Here is an 18,290-nt window from a genome sequence, read left to right as displayed (position 1 = left end):
GAAAGATGGACAAAAATATGGTAGAAGTCCAATATGTTACTATACACCAAAGGACTAGTTCGATCTAAGGAAAGAGCAATCGATTATGTTGAGAAAATGGATAAATATGTTTTTATTTAAGAATAGTTCTTTTCATTTCTAAAATAAGTTACAAATGTTTTCACTATCTTTAGTGTTTTCTTTTAACCTGTAAATATTATATTTTCATACGGTGAAATTGATTAAAGCAAATGTTTAAAAAAATAATAAAATATGAATATGCATATGGTACTGGCTGGGGCAGCAACGTACTTGTGCACAAAAAATAGAAATATAAATGAAATGAAAATGATTGCATATCTTTTTGATGGGTTTTGAAAAATATTATGAAATGTGTACTTTTAATGCACATTTCGATGACAACTTCCATGATGAATGTTTTATATAAAATAAATAAAAATAACAAGAGCTGATTTTTTTAGTCTCATTTTTACCGCTTACTTTTTTATAAAATGTATATTTTAAAATATGAATTATTATAATTTAGAGATACTTTATCCGCTGAATTCAACGCATACCACAAGTTGCTGAAATTTTTCAGGAAAATCTTCTTTACAGGCGTCGAGGAGCTGCTGGAGATAGGTACAGCCTTTCAATTTTTACTTTTCTACCAGTTGTAAATTTTAATAATGAATGCATATTTGTAAATTAAAGTTGAGAAATCGACTAAATCTTTTATATTTTGAATGATTTTGTTTAAGAAATGAAAATGTTTAAATAGGATTTGCTTCGTCCGGCCGTTCGTTACTACCTCGGTATTCCAAACTTCTGAGTCGGGTTGTGACACAACAAAACAAAAACAAAAGCATAAATAATGGGTGATGGAAGAAATATTGGAGTGGATTATATCATGATAAATTATTAAAGTAATAAAGATCATTTTTACAATTATAAAGTTTCAAAAAAAAAAACAATAATAGGCAATGAAACTTAAATCAAAGAAAATATACTTAGAAAGGACACAGTCAGTACCTCTTAATTACCCTACAGTATCGTCACCGCAGTAGAGTTTAACCACCAAGTTCGGGATGGATTGATGCGGTTCCTCTACGCCTGGGACATCAGAATATCGAACCATGAACGAAGAAAGGCAAGCAAACACAATCATTTAAGGAAGAGAAGCCAGATTGTTGAAGCTTCCAGCATCTGAATTGCATAAGCAGCAATTTACATGTTTGTCCATGCTGTGTGGGTGTCCAAGATTAGATTTCTCTTTAAAAAAAAAACAAATAAATGTATATTTTATTAAAGAACAAACCTTCTTAACTGGAATAATGATTTCATGCTTTCAGCATGATACCAGAAATAGAAATATAAATATAGAAGATATCATCATAAGCTAATTATTCAAACAAATACATAAAAGTAGTCATTGTAAAACGTACATTATCTGCAAAAATAATCATCTATCATCCTCATTCCTAGTGATAAGAAGAAAAAAAAAAAAAAGAAGAAGCTATTTTCTTCTGTTCACGCCAACTAAAAAAATAAATAATACTGCTTCATCATGAACAAAAGATGTAAGAATAGAAATAATTTGTTCAGAAGAAAGGTGTAGGTAGAGTAGATATTTGCCAGTGAAGTGTGCATGTTGGAAATGAGAACTATTGGCAAATATCTACTCTACCTTGCAGTCCCTCATTGCGGAGATTCATCTGTATTCTCCGACAAAGGTCGATGCAAAATAGAAGCAAACAAAGGTAATTGTATTTCACACTGTGGACTAAGCATAATACAAGGGCAAAAAGAACAAGAACAAAGATGTTAACACCAGATAGATTACCCCAATCAACATTATATTAGCCAAAAAATCTGCCTCTAGCATCAATATGCACGTTATAGGGAAATCAATCATTTTCCATTCTCTACATACTGCATCCTTGAACAGACATCAATCATTTTCCATTCTCTACATACTGCATCATTGAACAGACAAATGACACCAATGAATGAAATCTTAGACTAAGTTTCTATAATTTAGCATAAGGTCAATCTTATCTGATGTTGCATCAATACTTTCAGCATATTACAAGTGTTCACCACATGCTGAAAGCATATGTCAACAAAATAAAACCTAAGCCTACTAGCACAAAAGGCATAACCAAGTTAAAGGAGGAACAAGTGTTTGTAATTATATCTGCTGAGGGGTAATCCATGAAGTTCACTTAACAATCATCGCCAAGAACACATGGTGATGTTGAAATGAGATTTAAAAAAAATTAACCAACACAATAGGACCAGTCGCTAAACATACTATAAGCAAATGCAGAAATTTTGTTGGAAGTCCAAATTGCGATTAAAGTAGCATTGATACGCATGTGTTTGTGATCATTTCTATCAAACATTTATTTACAAAATTAAGATTACAGCGGGAAACAAGGTCTCATAGTCCAATTCAACAGCCATCTCTAGAAGTGGACAAAAAAGTCGAGCAATCAAAAACCTAACACAACATAACAGCAATGCACATGGCAACACATGGTTCTTGATAATGAAGATGCGACTAATATACCCATCTTCTGTAACAAGAAGCTACTTGTGATTACATAACATGTCTTTGACTAGATATGGTCCAATTATGGACATTCTGCTACTGACGAATCAAATACATTATGCTGATGAATATTTGTGGCTCAAAAGAACTTCCCATAATCCTGAGATGGCTGGTCCCAAACCCCCATAAATCCTACATAACAAACAATAAGATGATCAGAGTAGTGTAACCAGAATGAGTAGCAAAGGAGTACTGGAAAAAAAAAAGCATTAGCTTGAGACGTGGAATGGCACAATTTTTATGGTGGTTCTCAATAAATCACTATGCCTTTTCCCAAGCAAGCAACCAAAAAATAATAATAATATAATGTGAAAGTTAAATATTAACCAATGGTTGGTTAGCATGAGATTACAAAAACAGAAATTGGTGCAGAAAAAAATTAATAGTGGTAACTTCAAAAAATATTAACATTGAATGCAATTTTCATTATACCTATTGGCAATTCGTCAAGGGAGACATAAATGTGGTCATCTACGCCAGGATAACCCTGAAGAAAGGAGAGAACCATAAGCCTATCGATTATTTATACAACATTTATAAATACAAAAATTCTGCAAGTTTAAATTTTCAAACACTACAATAAAAAATTATAACGCCGCAAAGGATAAAATATTAAGTCATTGAGATGCTAACAGCAACATAAGAGTGCACGATGAGATAATTGTACCTCAGCGCCGTGAAGACCCATCCCAGGCTGCATATCATTGAGGTCTCCTTGAGCAGATGCACAACCAGACATATCAGTACCCAGAAATTCAGAAAACTCAAGACTGTAACCATCCTGAATGCCAGGAATATCATCTGCATGTGTCGTCTGATTTAAGACATTTTCAAGTCCTGGAAATGAAATATCACCCCTGCATACGAGTACAGTCAGTGTTAGTTCGCAGAAAAACAGAAAGGTTATCTGCTTGTGGATGTTCTGATATTGCACAAACAAACCAGAATATAATATGAAATGTTCGCAATGCATGTAAGTAAACTTACTTGTGCTTAGAAGAATCAAAGGCATTGATCTCTGCATGAGAGTCCTCCTCAAGGTCTATTACTGGAATTACTTTGTTAGGGCCAGAGACTTGGTTATTGTCACGGGCATTAACAGCATTTCTCATTGAGATGCTTAAATCTGCTGAGATTCCTTTTTCAGTTATAGGGACAGCAGGATGGTCCATGGAAGGACCTCCAGGAATCTCACTCAGCTCAGGACTTCCAGTAAGATTGAGATCACATATTTTAAATGATGCAGCAGTTTCAGGCCGAATCTCTTCTTCTTCTAACATCACAACAGATTCTCTATTACCCTTTGGAGTAAAAGCCGTAGAATCCAAACCATTTCCATCAGATTCTGGATCCATTTCTTCATCCCGGGCACCTTTCCCATCAAGAAATGTGGATTCCGTGTGCTCAATCGTGTCAGGTGCCAGGGATGAAGCAGAGTTATCATTTTGCTTGCTCTCATCACAATCATCCTGAAAACCTGTATCATGTTTCCCATTAAATTCAGTACAAATTGCTGGATCAGGTGGGCTCTGAAACAGCTCATTTTGTGAGTCTGCAACTTCTTCCAATGATATATCAGATTGATGACTGTGATTCTCAGAAGTCTGCACTTCCGAATGTCCAATGTTATCACCATTCAACTCCTTGCACCCTTCCTCCCCAGCATTACCTATGGCATCACTCATCTCTGCATCAGGGTCATGTTGAATCTTTGGACTCTTATTTGCAAGTGATGATCGTGGTTTGGTGGGCACTTTTGTAAAGCTGCATAGTTTCAACAGATCCTTGCAGTCCTTCATTGCAGCATCACCTTCCTCTTCACAAGGCTTGGCATCGATATCTTCCTCCATGGACTCTTTCTTCTTTGGCTCATCAATTCTTTCACTCTTCACCTCCTCCGTTATTTCTGAGCTCGAAACCCTGACTTCATCGACACCCTTGCTTGAGCCCTCATCAGCATCGGGCTGCGCATCCTTCTTAGTACTAGATGAACTTACCTTCGACCAATTATCATCAGCCAACTCATAATTCTCCTTCTCCGAAACCGACTCACTCCTTGTCGGTTGCTCATCAGCAGAAACTCTAGACACGCTACTCCTGATCACAGTATAAACTTTCCTCTTAGTCCTCATGACATCAGAGGGGAACTCATCATCCTTATCAGCAAGATCGGAGTAGCTTCTTCCCCTCTCCGTCCAATTTCTAGATTTACCATTCTCTCTACTCCAATCAGAGTCGTACACTCTGCTATAAGGCCCGACTCTCTTCCTCGACTTCTCCCGCCTCCTGTAATCAAACCGCCCCTCATCATCGAACCTTTGACCAAGCCGCGCCAGTGCAGAAGTCCTCACCTCCGGCGGCGGCGGGATTTCTCTGGCCTGGCGCTCGAATCCAGGAGGGCTTCCGTTGGGGAACTTTCTTAAAAGATGTTCCGGCGGTATGACACCCCTCGAGACAAGATACTCGGCAGCGAGACGGCCGGCTTCCATGAGGATGTCGACCTTGCGAGGAAAAGTGTAAGGGTTTGAGGGAACGCGGTCAATATCTCTGCCATATGAGGAGATCCGCCCACCGGAGGTCGCCGACGGGCCAGGCCGGAATCCGTCCCTGGGGCTACGATATCTGGACTGCATCTTGCTTAAATCTCACTTTAAGCTCCTTTGAATCGCTCTCCCTCTCTGTCCCCTGTCTGCAAGTGGAGATGGCGATTATGGATGTAGCCTGCTCATTCAATATCGGTAATTGTTCTTGGAGACCCTAATGCGAGGTGGGAGGAGCTTTTATAGTTCGGTGGAGATCGCCGCTTAACTGTAGCCGGGGAAAATGGGCCAGAAGACGAACAACGCCCCCTGCATTTTTTTCTTATATTCTCATAACAAAATGAATAAAATATAAAACAACTATTCTTTGGGCACAGTTCCTACTAAATGACAGAAAATATAATTTATAATTTTTAAAAAGCAAAGTTTATTATATTTAGCTATTTTGTTGAACATATATTAATTTTACATTTTAAAAATATCTCGGCCTATTAGTTGAGAGAAGTCTTTCAACTAAGAGATTGGGTTGATATCTTGTATATGTGTTGTGTACGTATTTACAATTAAATTCGCTCAAATGTCTAAAACAGTAAGGATTATAGGTTACAGCCAATATTTATCTTGAAATTTTGCAGCCTTATTAAATCCTCTGTCAAAATACAGACAAAGACCTTCAGGTGAACTCAATTTATCCCGAACTAGTAATTGCATTTGAGAAAGTGAAACAATCATGCGAGAATTAAGGCGGCAAATGAAGTCAAGTCAATTGCAAGAAAAAAGGCTCACAACCTTTAACAGTTTCGACAAGGCCATTAGAGAGAATTTGGTGAAAAAGAAGAGGAGAAATACGTCTTTACCTCTCTTCTTTCTTGCACTACCATCTTCTTCTTTCTACTCGGAGAAGTGAGGTGACTTTCTACAATTGATTTTAATATTTGTAATCCTTGCATTTATAGAAATGAAGTGGAGTGAGACATGGAGGACTGCTTTTGAATTGAATGGGATGATTTTTTAGCCACATTTCTTAACATAATTTTATTCTTTCGCATGTGAAAATTCTTAAATTTCCTTATATATATTATATATAATACTTAACAAAATGTTGATACTTTCCTCCTTATACAAGTCACTTGATAAGAAATTATTAGGTTTGCACTTCAATTATAATATGTAAATAAAAAATAAAGATATATTGTTTTGGTTGTAATGAAGAATGACTTCTCTATTCATGTCAATTCGCCGTTAAATAATTCATCGGTGGACTTAATGCAATCTGTTAATGAGCCTTCTTATATAACTCAATATAGTTAGCATGTTTATATATACACATATCACATCACTCTTGACTTTTTGGGCAAAATATTACATACAGATAATGTAGACGTGGATTGGTGGTATTGTAGTTATAATACGACCACAATACCACTAAATACGCATCTAAATTATCCGTTCGTAATATTCCTTCAAGTACTAAATTCTAAATAAGTTTATACGTAGATACTTTAAACTTTATTTTATTTAAGTTGATTGATTAAAATAAGAAAGGTATTCAAACTTTTTTTTTTAAATTATATAATATGGATAATAATTTAATGAGACATTTAAAAAATCATAAAATAAAATAATGAAGATTATAAAGTTAACTGGCTTTGATGGCTTAAATTACTTCCCATACGGAATGTGAATTCTCCTATTACGCCAAGGTCTTCAAATCATCCGGTTGTGTTTTGTGCAAATATAAAAATCTTTAAGAAAAAGAGATTTTGAAAATTTAGCCTTACACATCTTTCATTTATATTTATTAATATAGTTTTTAATTTTTGTAATTGCTAATATTCTATTATTTTTATTTGAAAAACTATATCAAAATATTTTAATGCATGATTGATAAGCTTTACCAATAATTGTTTTAATAATTTTAAAAGTAATAAAATTTAAGTGAAAATCATGTGTTTCTATTTTTTAATTCACTACATAAAATAATTAATCTCACTTGATGAAATAAAATTAATTATTTGGTCTAATCTATAATAAATGATGATAAAAATATTTAATTTACTCAAAATAATATTTCTCCAATAGATCAAAACTATATATAATCTCAGAATAGTAATTTAGGGTCCATTTGGGGCGGCGGTGCAGCACCGCAGTTTTATTTATTTGAGTAAACTGTGTTTTGACAATTTTTTCAAAAAGCTACTGCTGAAATTTGCATTTTCTCACCACTCCTAGCTATATGTGGTGACAACTTTCTAACTATTGTTTGACTTTAACAAAAAAAATTATAATAGCCACCATAATTTTGAGCATCGGATTTTTATTCAACAGTTTCACAGCTGTTTTTTAATAAACTGCAGCTGCTTCAAACAGCTGCTTCAAACAGATTCTTAAGCTTGTTAAAAACAGTCATAATTAAACATATTTTTAACATTTCAATCTATTTGAATCAAATTAATTTATTTCTAAAAACATACTATCCATTTCTGTTTAAATTATTATTATTTTTTTACTTTTTTAATTTAAATATGCTTGGATCATCTTTACAATTTATATTCATGATAATATCCACTAAAGCTGATTTACTTTTAATACATTTTATAATGAAAAATTAATATGATCGTTCAGTAGCTTTATTAATACACCCATTAAATCATCCACAATCCTATATATATATATATATATATATAAAACAGAATCTAAAAACTCAGTTACCTAATACTAGCAAAAATTCAATGCAATTTTCCAAGAGACTGCTCTCACTATAAGCGCTCATCGGTTTGAAGGAGAAAGAAATGCAGTTTTGATCTGAGGAGTATAAAGCTTATCTTCTCCATGACAATTATATATCATTAACAGTTAAAAAAAGGCTAATTTCATTTCAGCTGTTAGAAAAGAATGGGCAAATGCTGCAGATGCTCTTCAAACTTAAAATATTTGAGCCATAAATAAGACATAAAACTCGGCAGGCATCACATCATGTAAATCTGATGGAATGCAGCTCTTAGAATCAAACAAATGGAACATGGCTGAATTCTATCACTTCTAGCCTTCTTCAAACAGAAAATGGCATTCTGCTGATCAGAAATGGCTAAGATTAGTAGAAAAAATATGGGATCTCACCCTCCTCTAACTCCATTTCCCCAAATAGAATCCTATCAGAAAGAAATGAATTCTCTCTTTTCTCTTCCAAATCAGCTAGTTTTTCTTTCAAGTCATTGTTTTCTTCATGTCCTCCTAAATTCCTTGGTACTTCTGCGTCAACTCTTCGTCTCTCTTCCATGTCATACCATCTTTCTTCTCTCAAGTCAACAGCGTCACCATACACACCATCTAAGCACAAAAAATCATCAGGATTCATCTCTCCAATTAGTTCAGAATAAGCATCCCTAAGTTCTTGCTGAAAATACAATCCTGGCTCTCCTGATTCGGGTGAGTTTATATCAAGTGCTCTGTGAGTTTTCCCATAGAGTTGATGATTGGAACCTCCAGCAGTTTCCTCTGGAATCTGTTTATCTGTGAAATGAATTGCCACATGATCTGTTTCTAATATTTCCTCTGGAACCAAAAGGTTAGAAGGTAGATTTGCAACTTCAGAACCCTTAATACAATCAGCTGCAGATTTCACGGAATCCATAAGATCTGTAACTCTGGTAGTCGAAGGTATATCACCTTCTTCAACCTCCTCCACCCTATATGAAGTCCTGTTGTGGCTTGGTAAGCCTTCAAAAATTGAAGGTTCTGTGTTTCTAAGGAAAGGAGTTATAGCTGCCTCAACTTCAAAGTCAATATTGTACGAAGGATGATAAACAAAGATTATGGGATGCTCGACGATCATAACCTTTGCCAATTGTGAGCCTAATGATGTTTTCATGTCCAATTTTCTGAACGGCGACTTTGAGTTCTGCATGAAGAATGGTAAGTTGGGTGAGGAAGCTTCTAGTATTTTTTATGAACTAAATGTTTTATGGTTCTCAGCAAAATACCTTTGGATTTTTCTGGAGGAAAAGCTTCAAATCATCCAATTCGACATCACAAAAAGACCTCAACTTATGATTCCAGGGGCCAGGTGCGAGGTGTTTTTCAAATATAGATAATAAGCTTGCATGCTCATCAACACTGAAAAAAAACATTAGATATCAAAATCTTAATGCTAGGATTTGTCTCAAAATGCTTCATCTACCAGGTAACATTAAGCCAACAAGGCAGTGATCCTGCGCTAAAAATGGCAGTCAGATGGAGCTTAGGAAAACGACCAAAATCCCAATAGAGCATATTTGGCATACAAACTTTCAGTTAAATAAACCGATTTTAAAATGTACCCATGCCGAACTAAAATTTCTGTTTTATAAGTTCCACATAGGCCAGACCACCATAAATGAAAAAAAAGGGGCATTTACATCCATACCACCCAATTCTTATATATTTACATATTTATCTAAACATAGTTATTAAATTTTTACAACCCAAATCTTTCATATCACATCAAAAATAACACCACTTCAAATTTTTAAAAGTAAAATACAGCTTTTCATGCATAAGTGAGGTGGCAGATAAGTAAAAATTGAAAGTTTTGGTATAAAATATCTAAATACATAAGAATTGAGTGGAATGTACGTAAATCTTCCCAGAATAATTACAGAAAATTAGGTTTCGCCAGGATCAAAGGGATTGGAGAAGTTGAGCAGTCCACATGGCCTTGTGGATGGGTGCTTTATCTACAATCACAAATCTTAAGTTCCAGATCAATCACATATCGGTGTGTTATGTAAAAAAAAAAAAAGTAATAAACAATTTCTGGTATTTGTAAAGAATATAATTTAAGCAAAGAGTTGCAGGTTGGGATAAACCCTGAGCTCACATTTTAGACGAAGTGTTATGTCCTATAATCGTATAGATCCCATTTTGGTCAAGGGAGGTCAGTACAATCAAGAACAGAATTGCCACTCTTATCTTACAGTGGCACAAGAAGAGGGGTACATGTGTATTTATACTAAATTCTTCGGTGATTTATAGAATGTAAAGTACAAATAATCAATATAAAAAAAAATTGATTGATGAAAACTCACCCGTGGTGAACCAGGACAACCCCCGTACCATGAAATATTAGTTCAATTGTCCAAAAAATAGTCTTTTTCCTGAAGAGTAAGAGATTAATACGTAAGCACAATATATAACATCAGAGTATGGTATCTCGAGTCTTAAGATCATGCAAGTAATAAATATGAGGATTATTTGCGAAGAAAAGACAAGTTTCAAATTTTTAAGTAAAAACAAAGAGTATAACTAATTTTACAAGCAAGGGCAACTAATCCTAAGCTTATGGGGTGTTTCTTTAAAGCCTGAGACCAAACTACAAGTTATACCATACAAATAATCCAAAATATAAAGGATACGAAGCGGAAATGAATAGCAAATCCTTCTTTTTTTCAACTGAAATTTATAGTGATATGCAAAATTGAATATAATAGGCAATGTATGCCTGTTCTAACGAACAGCTCACAATGTACCAAATCAAAAAAGGTGGGAGGTCCAACCGGCAAACCCATTACATAAAACTTATAACTACGTATGTCCCAAGCCCACATATAGGGCTTGGCGGTGTATCAAATGGGCAAAAACAAGAGAATGTTTAGCATTGTCGACTGATTGAGAACAAATCCAATCCATAACCTCAATGGCAGCATTATAGATATCATCCTGCAAAGTTAACTTTATGAACATTATTTTTAGTTGTATACAAAGAATATAACAGCATGAATCTGAAGGAAAACAAACGACTCGGGAGGAAGGAATGACCTATCAGACATGCCCAGTAACGAACGACGAATTGGATACTAGAGAAGAAAATGTCTGGATCAAGCAACCAGAAGGACATGCTAAGAGATTTCCCATAGGACGATGATCGGCTCTCGAGCCGATCGACAAATTACTCAACCTCATATTAAGTACCGACGAAGTCAAGGCGGGGCAAGCGGATGACAAACCTCTTACCGACCGAATCAATCCGTCATATATCTTTGTAATTACTAAAATGTCATTCTATAGGCTAATGATAAGAGGACTCATTTGTAATGTTATAAGACTGGGGCCTATTCCTATAAATAAGGGGATTCATATAATGAATAAAAACTACGTATTCTTACTATTCTCCACTCTACTCTCTCTTATTTTTCTAGCAAAATGTTTTATATCATGGGTGTGTTTCCTAGACACTCTTGGATTCAACTTCCTTTAAAGTGCGGTGAGAACGTGGAAACATGTCGTGAACAAGAAGAGGAGCTTAGCAACAACAACAGGGAGAATTTAATCAGAGGAACGTGGTAGAAGAAGCATGCACTAGGAAGTTCATGGAGGAATTCGTCTAACAATATTTGCAAGACTTGAGGATCCAAATCATCAACCAGATGTCAAGATTGTTCACGGAGGTGCTTAGAGTAGTCGCTGCCTTGGCAGCCGCTCCGGTTCTAGAAGAAGAACTAGCCCAACAAGAAGCATTCCAAAAAACTAGCCCAACAAGAAGCATTCCAAGAACTAGCCCAACAAGAAGCATTCCAAAAAAAAAAAAACTAGCCCAACAAAAAGCACTCAACTGTATAGAATGCCCCGAAGCCCACCGAACAAAGACATCAGAAGAGGTCGTCGCAAGACAACAGAAGACAGCCCAGACAAAGTATACAACTGATCACCCACCCGCGCTACGAAAAACATCCCAACAACAATTTTGCCTATCGTCATGAGGATCAGAGGGGACAGATGAAGGCCAACAACACCGCTTGTCCCATTACTACGAACATCCATGGTACAGCCATGCCCTCCCCCCCACAAAAAAGAAACCCCATTAAGAGTATCCATGGCAGAAATAATGGACGTCATTCAAGATAAGGAATTTTTTAGGAAGGCACCGTCGATGAGAGTCGGAGTATTTCTACGAGATTGCAAGAATTACTGCAAGTAACACGGAGACCACAGACACAATACAGAGGAATCTAGACACCTTCGGAGCCTAATTGAAAAATTGATAAAAGAGGGGAAGCTAAAAGAATTTGTCGACCATGGGGTCATGACCCAGAGGCAGAGCAAAGCTCCCATGGGGGGAACGACCGACGGACCTAGCAGCACAAACACCATCCACATTGTAGAATACGTGCCTGCCATATCTGAAGGAAGTGAACCACGCAGAAGAATGAACTGGAAGAGGAAATAAAAGGGGGAATTATGTGTCGCGAACTTCACCCCAAAACCCAGGGGCCACCCACTTATCTACTTCACCGATGAGGAACTATCGTCGAAGGGAAATCCCTACAATGATGCTATTGTGATAACAACAATGATTAATAATTACCACGTAGGTAGTGTTCTCATCAATACAGGGAGCTCAGTAAATGTGCTTTTCAAGCATGTTTTTGACAAACTAAGTCTTACTGCCGATCGAATGACTACGCCAGTCGGGTCACTATACGGTTTCTCAGGCGAAAGGAAGTGCTCGGGGTAAGCAGGCTTCTGGTAAGTTGGGGGGAAAAGGAGAAGCAATTTACTCTGACAAAGGATTTCCTTGTGGTGGATTCTCCCCCGACATATAACGCTATATTGGGTCGATTGCTCCTGAATGATTTCAAGGCAGTAGTCTCCACTTATCATGACACTGTCAAATTTCGTGAGGACGGAGAGATCATCACAGTCTGAGGTGATATGAGAAATCCCGAGTCTGCTAATTACAATCCATAAGCAACGTGGAGCACAATCCCCTGGACATCTAGAGCTAAAAGGACGGTGGCCTAAAGACCAACGAGGACACTCTCGAGGCCCCAGCTGTCGACAGAGAGCCGATTAAATTTTTACTGATAAGTGAAGCTTTTGATGCATGACATAGGGTGTTGTTGATCCGAACCCTACAAGAAAACCAGGTTGTCTACGCATGGACAACTGTTGATATGTCTGGAATATCGATCAATGCCACCTGTCATAGATTGAGTGTCAATCCCTCAGTTTGGCCTGTGAAGTAGAAGATCATAAGGTCGACCATGATGCTTGCAGGACCCATCCGAGAGAAGGTGCAAAAGTTGGAAAAAGTCAAAAATTTTTTAGAAGTGCAGTATCCTGCATGGGACTCCAATGTGGTGATGGTACATAAGACTAACAGAAAATGCAAGATGTGTGTGAGCTTCACCAACCTAACCTCAGCCTGCCAAAAGACGTGTTTCCGCTACCTAGAATTAATGCACTGCTGGATTAGGCAGTCGACCACTCAATCTTAAGCTTCCTCGACGCGTTCTCCAACTATTATCAAATCAGTATGCATCCCACAGATGCTGAAAAACTTCCTTTATTACTTGTGAAGGGGGTCTATTGTTATAATGCAATGTCTTTCAGGCTTAAGAATGCAGGGGCAACGTACCAACGCCACATGAATGTAATTTTTGTTAATCAAAAAGAAAGAAATGTTGCAGTGTATGATAATGTGTTAATTAAGAGTCTATTAGTCAAACAACACGTCCAGGTTTTAAAAGAAACCTTCCAAACACTTATAAAATTTTATATGAAATTAAACCAGTTGAAATGTATCTTTGGATCCACAGAGGCAAGTACTTGGGAAGGCATAAAAACTAATCCAGAAAAGATTCAAGCACACCTCAACATACTCGCTTCTAGAAACGCCAAGGAAATTCAAAGGCTGACTGATCGGGTCGCAGGGTTGAGCTGGTTCATCGCCAAGTCTGGAAATAAATGTGCTCCATTCGTCAAAGTACTCAGAAAAGCCCAATGTTTCGAATGGACACCCGAATGCAAGGAAGTCTTCAAAAACCTTAAATACTTCCTCGCCTCTCCTCCTCTCCTTCAGAGCCCAAAATCAAAGGAAAACTTTATCTTTACCTGGGAGTTGACCCCGAAGTCGTTAGTTTCGTCCTAGTCAGAGGAGAACTCGAAAAACAATACCTAGTATACTACACTAGTCGGATCCTTAAAAATGCTGAACTCGGATATCCTATAAAAGAGAAACTGACATTTGACTTGGTCATTTGATCACGAAGGTTGCAACTGTACTTCCAAATACATCCCATACATGTTATCACCGACCATCATTGAAGTCTGTTCTCACCCAACCGGAACACTCCGCTCAACTACTCAAATGGGTTGTGGAACTCAGCGAGTCTGCAATCTCCTACATTCCCCGGACGGCAATAAAGGCGCAAGTTATTGCAGATTTCATGGCAGACTTCTCCAAGCCACGAGCTGCAAAGAATTGGTGATTGACGCAGCCTCCTGGACCTTGTTCACGGATTAAGCCTCCAATCGATCGAGCGTTGGATTGGGAATTTTTCTGTGTAGTCTAATGGGGGAGAATATCTACCACTCAATTGAGGTAAATTTTCCACTAACTAACAACCAGGCAGAATATGAAGCTTTGATTGCAGGTCTTCACTTGGCCTCAGATATGGGGATCCTCTGCAAAATGTAAAGGCCGATTCAGAGCTGATGGTGAACCAAAACAATGAAAAGTTTGAAACAAGGGATAAGACGATGGCAAGGTACCAAGGAAAGGTAAAGACGGAGATCAATCGATTCGCTAGCTTCAAAATCGAGCATGTTCGGAGAGAAGAAAACCTGATCGCTGACCTCCTATCCCGAAGTCTCCATCTAGGTGAACGACAGCCTCAAAAATTCGGTCGACCCTCGATCGAGGAAACACTAGCAATGAAAATCCATAGCGAAGAAAGGAAGAAAAGTTGCATGAATCCTGTCCAATACCTAAACACAGGGGAGATCGACGAAGAGATTACCAACCACAGGAGATTCAAACTCAAAGCCGCTCAGTACCTACTAGTCGAGAGAAAACTCTTCAGAAAATCAACCACATCCTTGTACTAAAAGTGCATTGGAGACGATGAGGTTGAAGACATACTCTGGAAAGTTCAAGACGGGGAGTGTGGGAGTCATTCCGGAGGAAAGACGTTAGCTCACCGAATCCAACGAAGGGGGTAATTCTGGCCAAACCTGCTCAAAGATGTTGAGTACTCTTGAAGATGTACACAGTGTCAAAAGTACGAACCATTGCACCATCAACTAGCTCAAAAAACTTGACTCGATTGTCAGCCCTAGGCGTTCGCTATGTGAGGCCTCAACATCCTTGGACCATTTTCCCCGTCCAAAGGGCAACGTAAGTTCTTACTAGTGAGTGTCAATTACTTCTCTAAATGGATAGAAGCAAAGCCCCACGCTACACATAACGACAGAGGTAGTCCAGAACTTCATCTAGACTTACTTGTTTTGCCGGTATGGCTTACCGACCCAATTTGCTAACAGAAGGGTATGGATTTCCGGAAGAGTCAAGGTATCAATCTTAAATTCGCCTCTGTGCATCATCCTCGAAACGAATGGACGAAGGGTGCAAACAAGGTCATTCTAAATTTGCTAAGGAGAAAGGTAGAGGGAGCGCAGGGAAAGTGGGCAAACATGATCCCTTTCGTACTCTAAGTTATTTGAATGACAACATCCTCATCCACCAGTCAAACCCCTTTTATGTTGTCCCACAAAATGGAATTCATGCTATCGATTGAGTACAACAATTACTGCCAGAGAGTGCTCTTCGCCTCAGTCTTCAACAAGGAAGACCTGGAAAATTGGTGTGACGCTAAAGGTAAAGGGTCAAGCTCACCCTGGACCTCGCCGAAGAAAATTGAGCGAACGCAGCCCTTCGACAAGAAGAAATCCAGCGGAGGACAACCAAATATTTCAACAAACATGTCCACGAGAAAAATTTTGCTCCAGGAGACTAGTATTGAAGAAAGTCGACCCTGTCGGTAGGGGCAAGCTATCGGGAAGTTTGATCAAACTTGGAATGACCGCTACATCATTCACCGCAGAGCAGGGTTGGGGCATACAAGTTAAAGACATTCGTAGGAAATGAGGTCCCTCAAATGTGGAGCGGCGACGATCTAAATAAGTTCTTTCTTTAATTATCGATGATCTCAGATGAAACATAATTATGGTTGTTTTGTATGATTCTTCCTTTTTTTAGGCAAAAATACTTGATATTATGAATAAAACACACCTTGACAGTATTTTTTATTTATTCTTTTATGCTCGGGGAACTGACACTGTTACGCTCCGGGAACTGACATTGCAGAAATTAAAACTAATCGATCAGCAAAACGATCTGTACCCGGCAGCAACAAGCTTCGTGAGGGGTGTGTAACGATCGTAAATATCCTATGGAAAATTTCGGTACCCGGCAGCGACAAGCTCCGCGAGGGGTATGAAATAGATCGTCTTGAGCCTAATAAAAATGATAGACATCCGATAGCAACAAGCTCTGCGAGAGGTGCGTAATGATTGTAACTGACTTATGGGGGTATTTCGATACCCAAAAGTGAAAAGCTCCACGGGGGACATGAAAATAATTGTCCGAAGCCCTAATAAACACGACTGATACTCGACAACGATAAACTCGACAAGAGGTGTGTAACGATTGTAAATGGCATATGGGAGTTTCAGTATCCGACAGCCACAAGCTCCGCAAGAAGTATGAAAACGGTCATCCTAAGCCCTAATAAAACGATCGAGGGGTATGTAACGATCATAAAAAACTATGGGACGTTTCGGTACCCGACAGCGATAAGCTCCGTGAGAGATTTGAAAACGATCGTCCTGAGCCCTAATAAAAACGACCAACACCTAGCAGCGACAAGCTCCGCAAGCGGTGTGTAACGATCATAAAAAGCATATGGGTCGTTTCAGTACTCGACAACGACAAGCTCTCCAAGAGGTATGAAACGATCGTCCTGAGTCTTAGCTATAACATTCACGCCCAACCGTGACAATCTGCCGAAAGGGCGTGTGACAATCGCCCATAAGAAACACATTAAACCATTTCCAAACACACATAAACGTACCCCCACACAAGCCAACAAATCATTACAAAAAAAAGTGCTCATAAATTTGAAACAAATTGTTTAGAAGAAAGAAATTGTAAAAAACTCATTACATTATGAAGTTTGATTACAAAACCAGAATTACAAATTTTCTTGCAAATTTGTGTAATCACCAAAACAAAAGAAAACAAAAAGAGAGTGCCCCCAACTCTATACGTTTGAAGATTCCCGGTGCCCTCTTCCTTGCTTCTTCCGCTAGCCCGACGCCATCCGACCATCCATTCAACAATTCTTATTTTTCATCCTCCAGAGCTGAAAACAACATTTCAAACTCATCCATGTCTTGCCACTTACAATTGAACAGTCTATAATTAACAAATTTCTCAATGGCAAGGGATGTGCAATTTATCAATGGCAAGGGATGTGCTGATCGTAATCTAATGGAAGAGGCCCTTGACGTGCTCCTCCCGAGTAATCATCAAGAAGACCTTTTTCAATTCTTCATTCTCCTTGAGAAGGGCTATCACTTGGGCATCATGTTCCCGACCCTCAAACTCCCTCTGCTCAACGGACAGTTTTAGTCTTTCCTCAGCCAGGACAACTTCTCGTTTCAACTTCTGTATTCGCAAAGACTTCTAAACTTCTTCAGACCGATCCAAAAGATTTCCCCATAAATGGGAGGCTTCCCATGCAAGAGCATGGTAACGATCGAGCGCCTGGTACATGGACAGGCCTACCTATTCATCGATCTCATATGTTTTTCGAAGGCAGGGGACCAAAACGTCTCCATCAAGATCGATGGGTAATCCCCGTTCGAGGAGCACAGGGGTACCACTCAATCTTCCTATCATGCAGAGCGAAATGAACACTCGTCCAAACTCCAGCCCCTTGGTCATGAGAAAAGTACCACTCAGGCAGAACCACTCCTCTTGGAGGAGGCAAGTCAGTCCCTGAGACAGGGGCCTTCCCTTTTATATGGGGAGTGCCTCCTTTCATTCTCTCAGTCGCCCTTGGTTCTTCCTTCGATTCAGTCTCTATCAAGATGGGATGAGAGGAACGATTTGCCTCCACTCGATCATGCAAACCCAAGAACCAAGTCCCACCATGAGTTGTAATAGGAACCCCAACGACCGAAAGACGGATCGGCAAAGCCCCTAAATCCGGTGTGTTGGGGGTCTCAAAGACATCCTCACCGCTCCCTTCAAAATAAACAACAAAATAACACAATTACAAGCCCATACATACAAGCAATTAAAACGAGGAAAACCACCTCACCTTGAGCACCTT

At 38.3% G+C, this 18,290-nt stretch overlaps 2 protein-coding genes across 4 annotated transcripts in view; both read right to left on the bottom strand.

Moving 5' to 3' along the window:
- Positions 1 to 2,427: 2,427 nt before the first annotated feature.
- LOC110026910 (uncharacterized protein At4g26450) lies at positions 2,428 to 5,450 on the bottom strand. Of its 2 annotated transcripts, XM_020728117.1 has the most exons (4): positions 3,581 to 5,448; positions 3,261 to 3,450; positions 3,026 to 3,080; positions 2,428 to 2,725 (listed from the first exon to the last, which is right to left on the bottom strand). In XM_020728117.1, exons 1-4 carry the CDS (start codon positions 5,224 to 5,226, stop codon positions 2,673 to 2,675), a joined length of 1,944 nt encoding a protein of 647 aa, XP_020583776.1. In that variant the 5' UTR covers positions 5,227 to 5,448; the 3' UTR covers positions 2,428 to 2,672. The 2 variants fall into 2 exon arrangements, with proteins under 2 accessions (XP_020583776.1, XP_020583777.1); XM_020728118.1 differs by lacking the exon at positions 3,026 to 3,080 and having other exon boundaries at positions 3,581 to 5,450.
- A 2,432-nt stretch (positions 5,451 to 7,882) lies between these two features.
- The window catches only part of LOC110026897 (putative box C/D snoRNA protein SPCC613.07), a 31,949-nt gene continuing 21,541 nt past the window's right edge, over positions 7,883 to 18,290 (bottom strand). For both annotated transcript variants that reach the window (XM_020728099.1, XM_020728097.1), the window contains exons 3-5: positions 10,200 to 10,268; positions 9,117 to 9,249; positions 7,883 to 9,034 (exon numbers count right to left, since the gene is read on the bottom strand). In XM_020728099.1, coding sequence (XP_020583758.1) covers positions 8,228 to 9,034; positions 9,117 to 9,249; positions 10,200 to 10,268 — 1,009 coding nt within the window. In that variant the 3' untranslated portion in view covers positions 7,883 to 8,227. The remainder of the gene's footprint in view (positions 9,035 to 9,116; positions 9,250 to 10,199; positions 10,269 to 18,290) is intronic.

This window comes from Phalaenopsis equestris, unplaced genomic scaffold (assembly GCF_001263595.1).
Source record: "Phalaenopsis equestris unplaced genomic scaffold, ASM126359v1 Scaffold000403, whole genome shotgun sequence".
Lineage (NCBI taxonomy): Eukaryota > Viridiplantae > Streptophyta > Magnoliopsida > Asparagales > Orchidaceae > Phalaenopsis > Phalaenopsis equestris.
Note: the sequence above shows the minus strand (reverse complement) of the source record. Positions and strands in the feature narration are given on the sequence as shown.